Source organism: Genypterus blacodes, unplaced genomic scaffold, assembly GCF_046128005.1.
Source record: "Genypterus blacodes isolate CSIRO-AG114 ecotype Tasmania unplaced genomic scaffold, CSIRO-AGI_Gbla_v1 ptg000279l_1, whole genome shotgun sequence".
Taxonomy (NCBI): Eukaryota; Metazoa; Chordata; class Actinopteri; order Ophidiiformes; family Ophidiidae; genus Genypterus; species Genypterus blacodes.
The window spans coordinates 217,988-230,000 of NW_027467070.1; the positions used below are offsets into that span (position 1 = coordinate 217,988).

At 48.3% G+C, this 12,013-nt stretch overlaps 2 protein-coding genes across 8 annotated transcripts in view; both read left to right on the top strand.

The window, feature by feature from the left end:
• dip2ba (disco-interacting protein 2 homolog Ba) overlaps positions 1-5,127 on the top strand; it is a 32,509-nt gene extending 27,382 nt beyond the window's left edge. For both annotated transcript variants that reach the window (XM_076172016.1, XM_076172017.1), the window contains 11 exons: positions 8-119; positions 543-652; positions 803-933; positions 1,044-1,212; positions 1,357-1,527; positions 1,658-1,719; positions 1,833-1,890; positions 2,001-2,075; positions 2,166-2,340; positions 2,440-2,563; positions 2,645-5,127. In XM_076172016.1, coding sequence (XP_076028131.1) covers positions 8-119; positions 543-652; positions 803-933; positions 1,044-1,212; positions 1,357-1,527; positions 1,658-1,719; positions 1,833-1,890; positions 2,001-2,075; positions 2,166-2,340; positions 2,440-2,563; positions 2,645-2,897 — 1,440 coding nt within the window. In that variant the 3' untranslated portion in view covers positions 2,898-5,127. The remainder of the gene's footprint in view (positions 1-7; positions 120-542; positions 653-802; positions 934-1,043; positions 1,213-1,356; positions 1,528-1,657; positions 1,720-1,832; positions 1,891-2,000; positions 2,076-2,165; positions 2,341-2,439; positions 2,564-2,644) is intronic.
• A 5,577-nt stretch (positions 5,128-10,704) lies between these two features.
• scn8aa (sodium channel, voltage gated, type VIII, alpha subunit a) overlaps positions 10,705-12,013 on the top strand; it is a 30,696-nt gene continuing 29,387 nt past the window's right edge. For all 6 annotated transcript variants that reach the window (XM_076172020.1, XM_076172022.1, XM_076172024.1 and 3 more), the window contains exon 1: positions 10,705-10,983. In XM_076172020.1, coding sequence (XP_076028135.1) covers positions 10,705-10,983 — 279 coding nt within the window. The remainder of the gene's footprint in view (positions 10,984-12,013) is intronic.

The following is a 12,013-nucleotide window of genomic DNA, read 5'->3' on the forward strand; positions in this document are numbered from 1 at the left end:
GTTACAGGTCAGCAAAGCAGCCTGCATCCTCACCACCCAGCCTCTGATGAGGATCCTCAGGTCCAGGGAGGCGGCTGCCAGCGTCAACGTCAAGACGTGGCCCACCATCATAGATACAGGTGAAAGGGACAGGGAATGCTTATAGGAGTGACAGGAAGTGGCTGACAGCTGTCGTCACATTTGCCTCAGAACCACGGGAATAACAAAGAACATTTGCTGAACTAAACATGTTCCCTTTCTGGCCACAAGGTGTCAGGGTTGTCCCTTCACTAGGCACTATTGGCAGTGTAGTCCATCACAAACCTGATGTTTACGTTTGTTTACACGATCTCAACACAAAATAGGAAATATGACAGTTTTGCAAACAGAACAGCAGAACTGTGTTCGGCTTGGAGACGCAGATTATCATCAACAATCACTGCCAGGTCCATTTGTAGTGGGTAGATGTGTGTGTATTCTGCTAGATGGACCGATCAGGCGGTGAGAGTGTGATTCCATGAACACAGTGGCTTGTTTGTGACCCCATCCCCCTCTCCTCCCAGATGATCTCCCCAGGAAGCGTCCTCCACACATCTATAAGCCCCCCACAGCTGAGATGCTGGCCTACCTGGACTTCAGTGTGTCCACCACAGGCATGCTGACAGGAGTCAAGGTAGGATAGAGGCTCCATCAAGCAGGAGCTGTAGAATCTGAGGCTACACTGGAAAACTTTTGAGTTTAGATCAATTCTTTATATTGGAAATGCTATCTTGGTGTGACTGAGTTGTGTTGTGTTGTGTTGTGTTGTGTGTGTTTGTCTCAGATGTCTCACGCTGCTGTCAGTACTCTGTGCCGCTCCATCAAGCTGCAGTGTGAGCTCTACTCCTCTCGCCAAATCGCCATCTGCCTGGACCCGTACTGTGGCCTGGGCTTCGTCCTGTGGTGCCTCTCCAGGTAACACACACACACACACACACACACACACACTAACACACACACAGGCAGAATGAGCACGTAGTCTCACATCCCTCACGGTTGCTGTAATGAGTGTGTTGTTGTATCAGTGTGTACTCAGGTCACCAGTCCATCCTGATCCCTCCTCTGGAGCTGGAGTGTTCTCTGCCTGTGTGGCTCAGCACGCTCAGTCAGTATAAGATCAGAGACACCTTCTGCTCCTACTCTGTCATGGAGCTCTGCACCAAAGGGCTGGGAACACAGACAGAGATGCTCAAGGTGAACATTAAACACACACACACACACACACCTGCACCCTCTTCCACTTCAACACGATGATTGTATGTTGAGTGTTTAGGAGACAAGTGCGTCTTAGGAATTGAAGCTTGACTCTTCAGATACACTGTGTGTGTGTGTGTGTAGGCCCGGGGTCTGAACCTGTCGTGTGTGCGGAGCTGTGTGGTGATAGCAGAGGAGCGCCCCCGTCTGGCCCTCACTCAGTCCTTCTCCAAACTCTTCAAAGACCTGGGCCTGTCGTCTCGCGCCGTCAGCACCGCCTTCGGCTCCAGAGTCAACCTGGCCATCTGCCTGCAGGTCCGCTCACTCATCCAGTGTCTCTCTCTCTCTCTCTCTCTCGCTCGCTCGCTCGCTCTCACCTTATGTTACCTAAGGTTCAGGTTTGGAGGTTAAGGTGTACGTGTCTAAATGTTTCTTTTGTTATCAGGGAACTTCTGGCCCCGACCCGTCCACCGTCTACGTTGACATGAAGTCTCTCCGCCATGACAGGTAAGAGCGGAGCCTGGTCTGTCCAGAGCAGAGGCAGAAGCAGCTACAGCGCTCACAGGATCCAGCTGCTGAACTCCACTTTGTTAAACCAAACCTTTGTGTGTCTCCCTCAGGGTGAGGCTGGTGGAGCGAGGGGCGCCTCAGAGTCTTCCCCTCATGGAGTCGGGCACTGTAAGTGTTGATTATTGACTAGTAAGCCTCCTGTGTGTGTGATGTTATGGTAACAGACGTGCAGCTGCAGGAGCAATAAGGCTGAACTCAGTGTTGTGTTCTTCTCACAGATCCTACCAGGAGTGAGAGTCATCATAGTCAACCCAGAGACCAGAGGCCCACTGGGAGACTCTCATCTAGGGGAGGTGAGTGATCACGGTCTGGTGATTCTGAAGTTACAGTCATAGAACAAACCAAAGCCTTTCTGTCTCACCCTCCTGCTGTTGTGTCCTCAGATCTGGGTGAGCAGCGTCCACAGTGCCAGCGGCTACTACACCATCTACGGGGAGGAGAGCCTGCAGGCCGACCACTTCAACACCAGGCTGAGCTTCGGGGAGCCTCACACTCTGTGGGCCAGGACCGGCTGTCTGGGCTTCATCAAGAGGACCGAGCTCCTGGATGCCAGCGGAGGTGAGGGGACGACTCACTCTGTCCTGTCTGTCTGTGTCCTGTCTGTCTGCGCCTGTGTGTCCACAGCTGTAAACGATTGTGCTTTTCCTGCTTGTCTAGATCGCCATGACGCCTTGTTTGTGGTGGGTTCACTCGATGAAACCTTGGAGCTGAGGGGATTGCGTTATCACCCCATCGACATCGAGACATCGGTGTCTCGAGCCCACCGCAGCATCGCAGAGAGGTGAGTCCACCTGATTGATCACACAGATAAGATGCCGCTGAGTTCCCTCACTAACATGTGGACGCTCGTCTGGCTCCTCAGCGCCGTGTTTACCTGGACCAACCTGTTGGTGGTGGTGGCGGAGCTGAGCGGCTCGGAGCAGGAGGCCTTGGACCTGGTTCCTCTGGTCACCAACGTGGTTCTGGAGGAGCACCACCTCATCGTGGGGGTGGTGGTCATCGTGGACCCCGGGGTGATTCCCATCAACTCCAGGGGGGAGAAGCAGAGGATGCACCTGAGGGACTCCTTCCTGGCAGACCAGCTGGATCCCATCTACGTGGCCTACAACATGTGAACACCCGCCGCCAACGAATGCAGAAACCTGAGCCAGGCTCTGACAGACACACAGACAGACACACAGACAGACAGACAGACATGAGGGAGAGGGAACGGGGGTGCGTACAGCAGCGACCCCCATGTTAAACCTCAGACATGACATAACAAACCCATGTGAGGATGAGAGTGCAGCTCAGTGCTGTAGTGACAAAGTGTTTCCTCTCAGAAACTGTGCAGTTCCTTGTTTGCTTCCACCTGCTGGACCTCTGCAGTCCAGCTCTCACTGAGGTTTCCACTCCAGGACATTGGTCTTCATCCTCCTCATGCGTCTCACCCCTCCCTCATGGCTCCAACTCATCCCCCCCTTCTTTTTAAGTTTCAGAAAAAAGAAACATGCCTCCTCCTTCCATTCCGTGTTGTTTGACCTTTGACCTGTACCATGCGTCGCCCCCGCGCTCGTCTCTTGAAGGCAGGATGGCACACTGGAACTGCTGACAGGAGCTGGAACTTTCCCCCGTGCACTTTAAGTCCTCGCTCCTCTGAGTCCATTTCCTGCCTCCAAGGGGACACAACCCCCCCCCCCCCCCCCCCCCCTCACATCTGTTCCCTTTCTTTTGCTCTTTCATAAAAGCAAATCCACATCAGTATTAAAGTGCCAACAGCAGGTTCAGCCCGGCTTCTCACCGTTTGCCAGCGGAGGTCGCTGTCGCCGTTCACAGCCGCGTCACGTTTGTTGGCGTGGGAGAGCAAAGACGTAAAGCGCCGTAAAGATACGATCTGGAGGAAAACGAGCTTTGACGAGCAAGAACACACCCGTAGACAGTGTGAGAGTAGGAGTTGGGTCTGTTAGTTAGTTCTTACCGTAAAGTAGAGTACTAATAAAAGAATTTACCAAAATGTAACCGCACCCATTTTCAGAGGTTGAAGTTGAGCCTAAGGTTGTTTTGGTGTGCATGCATTCAGGTGTTGAATGGGCGGGGCCTATGCTGAGTCTGACCGGAGCACTCACCTTTATTTAATCCCATGACTGTAAGTTTTTAGCTCAGTGTGTCTTCAGAGGCAGACTTGTGCCTTTGTACTGCCCCAGCATGACGGAGGAGCTCTCTGATCATGGACTGTTGGATTTCTAAAAAAAGCTAAATATCAATAATGAGGACAGAACTTTGCCTTACTTAAAACCTGTGGATCTGCAGCACATTTATTGTTCTTTAACTCCTTCATGTCTGGCTGTACTCTTAGTGGATGTAAAGAAGCGTTCGGCTCATTTTCTTTTCTTTTTCTTCCACGTGGAATCGGATGCCAGTTTATAGAAATTAAAGCACACTCGCATCGCATTTTTACGGGACGGGAGGGAGTTTTAAGTCTTGTTTTAAGTTTGCTATCATGCCCCTCTCATTTCATTACCATCATCGTCACCATCATCTTCATCATTGTCGTTTTAAATCCATTGTTTCCGAATGTCAGTGACACTGAAAAAAAAAATATTAGGAATGAACAACAATCAAGAGTCAGAGAAGTAAATGTCCCAGAATCCTAAAGGAACGTGTGAGGAGATAAAGGAGGAATTGAGTGTGTATACTGTATTTTAGGTCAGATACTGTATTACTGTGGTTCATGTGTACATGGATGAAACCTTGTTGATCAAACTTGACTGATCTTTCATACTTGACAGCCTCTTCTGCTTTGTTGACGTCATGCAAAAGAAAAACAAAAAAAGGTTTTGGATTTTTTTTTTTTGTTGTTGGCAGGAACAATGTGCACTTTCCCAATGTCCTTCAATGTGTGTACGTGTGTCCGTCTGTCCATGGGGGAGTGCGAGTGTGTTGGTCCAGTTTAACAGTGACATCAGGCCTTTCTGCTGAGGAAATCATCCCAAAATACTGAATCATTTTTTAAATTTCTTCTGCATTTTTATAACGTCGCCTCCACTGTATTTTAATTCTTTCCATTCAAATTGGAACTTAATATATTTTTTTTTTATCAGGGTTTCTTAAAAAGACCCCGTTCTTTGAAACTGCACAACTTCTGAAAACAGCTGGTTTGATTTAGAAGCAGCTTCATGCACAAACTGAGAAATGCCACAATCCCCATTCAGTAAATGGACATCAGGTGTATTTGTGATGCCAGTATCTGGGACAGCTTACAACGACTCATCAGTAACTAAGAGAAACTTCTGGGCTCCTGTGTGATAAATTGTTTTGTTGCTACTGTTTCACTCCAACAAGTTTTAATAAAGTTTTTATAATTTCTTGTTGGCCTTCAAGCCTTTTCAATAGACATTGGTGCTACCTTATAGAGGAACGTGTCAGACTTTTCTCCTCCAGTGTACAAAGAAGGTTAAACGTTTTCTTCCTGGATGCCCTGTTTGTGTGAAAAGAAGTCACCTGCTCATTCTTTCTCCGTGCCCACATCTTCATAGACACACTCTGGTTGTTGTTGTTAGGTGTCACCAGTTCTCTTCATCTCTGGAAACTCTCTCGATGGGCATCTTGACATGGACGTGACCAGTGGACATACTCACGCTTCCATTTCATATTTATTTCAGTTTTCAAGTTGTTCTCATTGTGGAGAAAAAGGCATTTCTAACCTCCACAGTAATTCTAAGCACAACCTGTAATGAACACGTGAGGTAATGAAATTAGGATCTTTCACACAAAACTCAAGGGCCCACAATGTATACCTCAACAACTGTCTGTTCACTATGCATAGTCCAGGTGCGGCAAAGACGACGTCCTGAAATGGTTCAATGGTGCGCTAACTTCTAACATGTCTTTACTTGACAACACACTGTCACGCTGTCATTGGATGTGTTTCATGTAAAATAAAACAAAAACGCTTTGTCAGAATGTTGGTGTGCTGTTTTTCTGTCTGTTTTCTGGAAGATTCTGGGTTCGGCCATTGTTTTAAGAGAAACTGCAGTGACGCCTTCTTTCCACCAGGTGTCAGCCAATTTACTGTCTAACCCTAAAGAGAAAGCTGCCGGCTCACTGATGATGCCACTGATGGATTAATTTTACATCTATTTGGAGACAGAACATCTTAAACAGCGTGTTTACTGACGATACTGCTCAAGAAAATGATAAAATGCTAAAACAATAACTAACTAGTACAAACTAACTAATTAAATAAGAATGCCTCAAGCCTTCTCAGTTAGATGTAGAGGTTCATTTCCTGAAAATTCTGGTAAATTTGTCAACACTGTTTTATCGTAACTCGTGTAAATGGAATGAAGTGGTAAAGCCAAATTCTATTAACAAAATGATATTAATGTGTAACTCTTGTATTTTAAAGAATACTCTAGTAGCACATTTATGCTTTAGGAAACTTAAGTAGAGCCTGCATTTAAAAGCTAATGCTAAAGCTAACGGTTAAAAGTCCAGACCACAGCTGCTTGTGACGTCTTCTTTGTCCAGCTACCATTTAGATCGACTTTACTCCCTTGTAGTGATGAAACATGTTTAATTAAACACATTGCACTTATAAACAGCAGAAATAACTTGGACTCCATCTTGTTTGTTGCTTTTGGAAAGAACGTCGGCTACAATCAGAAGTTACGTGATGACGACATCGCCGTTGCTCCAGTTACTTCCTAACAAAGATGGCGGATATTTACCGAACACAGGTGTGTAGTGTTTGAGTCGTCACAAATGTTTTGGAATTTGTCTGCAATCCGATTTGACCAATAAAAGTTCACTAGTAAAGCAGCACGACACAGAATCAGCCCATCAGCCTTTAGCTAGCAGCGGATTATAAATCATTTTAACTGTAAATCCTCCACAGGTGAGTCCTGTAGGTGCCATAGTAGTAACAACAAACAATATATGTATGTATTTCTATTGTACTTGTACTACTCTATAATTTGTAGAAGTTATACTCTCTTTCCTCAGCTTAATGTTTGTGCGGACACATTACTACTCTAAACTTACAGCCTGATCTATAAGAGACAGGTCTTATCAATCAACCCTTGTATGAATGACATGACAACAGGCAGAGCAGCTGAGCAAGAGGTGGATAGTTTGGTTTCCTAACACTGATATGACATGTTGTGTTTTAACAATGTAGCTGATCCTAGGATTGATTGATAAGTTCTGAGCCTGATAGGTGTGTGAGCAGGGGTTACTTGTATCACCATCAGCAGATTCAGACCCAAATGTGTGTGTGTTCACGTAGGAGGCTTTCATTTGAATTCAGTGACCAAAGTACACATTATTGCTTCTTGTAGACTTGCAGTTTAACCCTTATTATTAATGATCTTTCATGTTTCTGTATTGGCCTTGTCTCGGCTCAGAACTTATCAATCACGGGCCAAACTGGAGGGGGTTCACATAAGCTGCTTCAGACCCATAACAACATAAACACAAGAATCTGCTCGGGTTTGGGTTTATTTTCTAACGTTGTTATTGTTATGATGTCACATATGTGTCACTTACGGGCGCATATGTGTTCAGATGATCCTGCATGATGTGGAACATGTTTATAAACACACATCCGGTGTCCATCTGTCTGAATGGCCACCAGCTGACAGCCAATACATTCCTGCACTACCACACTCACCACTGTGCACACTGAGCCAACGCGATCTGTCCGCTAAAATCTCGCCCAGGCGCTCAGTGTGTGTGTTGTGCGTGTGTGTGTGTGTGTAAGCCGACACGGGCTCCGGACGGGCTCCGTGTCGCGGAACCGAACCCTCGCGTTTCTCCACGACCCGCACTTGGCGACACTCCCTAACGTTCTGCTGCGAGTCATCAATTATGCAGGGAAGCTGCTCGCACTGACTGAGGAGGGGGGGGGCGGGGGGCGAAGATACCAGCAACAATATGGCGACAACCGCAGTTTCTCCCCGAGCTTCTCCTCCACCTCTGCAGTCCCGCCTCGCCTCCCCGGCTCCCCTGTAACGCGGACACAGTGAGTATCCCTGCTTGTGTGTGTGTGTTTGAGGGAAACGGCGCATGTTGCTGTGCGCGTCTCTATCTTGTGCGTGAATGTCGCAGAGCTGCACACTGAGTGAATCTGTGTGTGTGTCTGTGTGTGAGCGTCTGCGCCGCCTGGACCTGAGCGGCAGGAGGAGCGGCAATCAGCTGGTGTCGGTTTTTTCCGGGCATATCTGCGGATTCTTAATCTTTTTTTTTAACCGAACAAGACGATCGATTGATACACATTGCGAGAGGAAATGCCTGGTCGGTTTGGTTGGAGGTATAGGGCGCGATCTGACCGCTCCAGTCCAAAATAAACCCCAAAATCTCTACATTTTTTCCCAAATAATTGCCCCGGTATCGGTTGATCTGCTGCTCCAGGCTCCAGGATGCCGCTCCGGGCTCGGTGAAGCTGCTGAGGCTGAGTGAGTTGAGCCTGAACCTCCATCCACCATCAGCAAGCAGGACGTTTACATTCCTCCAGGTGATTTTTGGTGTGGCTCAGGTCATTTTGTGTGTGTGTGTGTGTGTGTGTGTGTGTGTCGTGTTTTAGACCGTGTGTGTGTGTGTGTTTCTCCTGCTGCTGCCCAGCTTCATGTTGTAGCATATCAGTATCACACAGCCTTATTGATCTGGCAGGCGGTCATGGCTTCACGGGTGTGGTGCGGATCTTTGAAGGCGACGCGCAAAAACGCACAGGGAAAAGCTCCCGGGAAGAAAAGCCTCGATTAATCGGTTCATTCATCGAATAACAGGAGCGACATCCTGCATAAATTCTCTATCTTTGGTCCAAAACACGGTCTCATTTCCTACAGCGCGACGTTTTCAACACCAAAGCCGAACACCGCAGCGGCAATCGGCTTGGACAGTTCGGTTGTAGCGCAATATTGGAACCGGACTCTTATATTCAGGCAGATTTATTTAGAAATGCGTAGAATGGCGACCAGGCCCTCCGTCATCCCTCACCCCCCTTCCTCCTTCTACCATCAGGCTCAGTAAACAAGTCAACGTTTCTCACTTCGTCTCTGGCAGTCACAGAATGGCTGAGGATGATCACGGTGTGTGTGTGCGTGTGTGTGTGTATCGCCGGGTTTGGATGGAGGAGGACATGTAGAACATATGAGCCTCGTTCGCTTCAAGATGAGCGCTGCCATGACTTCATAACATAGGACAGAGATTTGAAGGATCTAATGGAGGCCTGTAGAACCCAGGAGCCTCAGAACCGGGCCTCATGTAGACCCCAAACATGAATGGATGAGGGTTTGGACCGATCAGTTTATCACATTATCATTCTCGCTCTCTCCCTCCCTCTCTCTCTCTCTCTCTCTCTCTCTCTCTCTGCGTGTGTGTGGCTCACATGGTGCTGAAGCAGACAGCGCCAGCAGAGGAGCAGAAGGCTCAGAGGCTGTGAGGTTCCAGGGTCCATTTTCTAACAGAAGGCTGCATGTTTGGTGTATTCCTTATACCTGAGCAGTTGGAGCGGAGCGTTCACCTCTCCATGTCGTCTTTACAGGATGTGTGTTTTAATTAAATGAGGGTATGCAAAGCAGGGCCAGGGAAGGGGCAGGCCTGTATTAGATCAACCCTCCAGTATTCCCCTCAGGAGACTGGGATCTGAGGCAGGAGAAGCTAAGGTGCTCGTGTTTAATGACACTGAATGGGATCCAGTAATAGAATACAGAGAAGGACGGCTCACACTTTAGATGTTAGACCTGAGGAGGTGATCTGTTCTGGTGTGTGAGGTGTTAAACACAGTCTGCGTCTGAGCTCAGGTGTCTCTGCGTGCCCCTGAATGCCTCACGCTGAGCCATGGCTCCTCTCAGACTAGTTAAACTCCCTCCTCCTCCTCCTCCTCTTCCTCCTCCTCCTCCTCCTCTAGCCGCCACCTCAGCCCATTAGTCCGTTGACCCTGAAACGTCCTGCAGTGTGAAGTGTTGGTCATGTAGCTATCATGCCTTCTCACAGGAGAGAGGAGTGTGTTGCCGTGTGCGTCTGGCAGCTTTTTTGACAACTGTTCAAAGAATCAGGAGCGGCTGGTGAATGGGCCCGTTGTCATGGTTTCAACTTTTATGGTAGAAGCCAGAATGTGTTTGCACCATTAGGTGAATCGTGACACACACACACACACACTCGGCCACACCTTCGCATTCTGTCACCAGAAGGTAAGAGCAGGCAGAACGAGACGGTTCTTCTTATTATTATGTTATTATGCTTGTTGTTTAAATGTTCTGTAGGTGTTGTGTTGTTCTATCTGAATCTATCCAGCTGATCTGATCTGAGCCTCTGTGTGTGTGAGCCTCTGTTATCTGAGCTTTGGGACAGAACCAGATAGTGATTGAAGGCTTGTTGAAGGGCTGTGATTGCTTTGATTTCTTCCTCTGCTTCCATTAAAGGAGGATTTCATACAATTTGGATCCTGGAGGCTTCAATCTTTGTTTATGTGTTTGTGTTATCTGTTGCCTGATCCCAGATAAGGGAGAGGAAGGCGGTGACCTCAGGAGCGACGGGAACGGACTTTAGATCAAACTCCAGCTGCAGGCCCTGAGAGGCACATTGGACTTTCCTCTCGTTTCTGTGGAGTTTGTTAGACGGTGCAGACAACCTGTATCTCTATTAGATCATGTGTCCACTGTCAGTATTGAACCTAAAGAGAAACATTGTACACATGATGATACAGAGAGAGAAAGCTAATGGTGTGTTTACAACCAGGACGTCTCTATGGCCTCCTAGTGAGCAAAGGGAACCTAACTCAGACTCTCTTCTATGCATCAAAATGAGTCAAGAATGGATGTAAAGGTGTGTTTTTGCCTGTGTGTTGACCTCTCTCCTCCCCCCCTGTGCCCCCCCCCCCTGCAGGGCTGGCTACTGTGGTTGGTACAAAACCTAAAGACCAAGTAGCTGCAGAATGAAAACATGGCTGCACCCATTCTTGCACCGCCAGGACCTCATAGCTTCAAGTATTTTACTGTGGAATCTTTGGCGGGCCTCGAGCTTCGCATCAATGAGGAGAAGAACAAGAAGCCGCCCAAGCAGGACAGCAGCTACCGCGACGACGATGACGAGAACAAACCCAAGCCTAACACTGACCTGGAGGCCGGGAAGAGCCTGCCGTACATCTACGGGGACACACCTAAAGGAATGGTGGCGGTCCCATTGGAGGATCTGGACCCATACTACGTGAACTCTCAGAAAGTGAGTCCTTAAACAAAACACATGCATGTTTACTGTATAAGAGGCTTCTTTAGGTCCGTGTTTGTCCCTCTACCTCAGACTGATACCAGCTCAAACTGCCAAACAACTCCACTATTGTCTCTCACATCGTCTCAGCTTCAGGAATCCACACATTTGATTGTAAAACATGATTACGTGGTGTCGCCATGGCAGCCTGACTCCTGTGCCTGCCTCGTCTGGCCTGCGTTACTCCGCTCTGACGTTCAAGGGGACACGCTTCATATTTCGGGGATGATTTCATCTCATCTTCAAGGTTTTATGTCAATTTAAGATCAATATTGGTGACAAAAGCGCTGTGATGACAGATTTCCCCCTGTAGAGGATCCAGTGAGCCACGTGTGATGGACAGGTCATCAGATCCATGTCCCGCTCTGTCCCAAACATAGATACAAGTGTTTGACGTCAGGATCAGTGTATGACTGCTGACGTGACGTCCGTGTGAGTCACACAGTATATCGGGACTCCACACAGCACGGTGTGGTTGTGAGTGTTGGGTTCTAGGTTGTGTGTAATCGTGTTCTCCTCCTCCACGACCTTTGAGGAGTGTGAGAAGTGAGTACTTAAGCCACCGGGGCCGCTCCGTATCTCTGATGGGGGAAAGGTCAGAGGCAGTTAGTGTTGGAACGCTGCGGCTCCACCTGACGGACTTCCCTAATTGTTCCAAACCCAATCTGGCAGGAGAGACGAACGGCAGCAGGCTGTCTTAAAGGGGACACGTCTCTCTCTCTCCCTCTCCCTCTCTCCCTCTCTCCCTCTCTCTCTCTCTCTCTCTCTCTCTCTCCTGATGGATGACCTTGAAAGCCGTCTCTGCATGTACACACACACACACACACACACACACACACAGCCCGTAGCCCCAAACACCATCACTCTCAGATGCTGTGCAGGGTGAGATGAACACACACACACACACACACACACACACAGGACAGTCGAGTCGCACAAACATGTCAGGATATTTACAGCCTGCTGCCATAAAGCCTGAGCCATG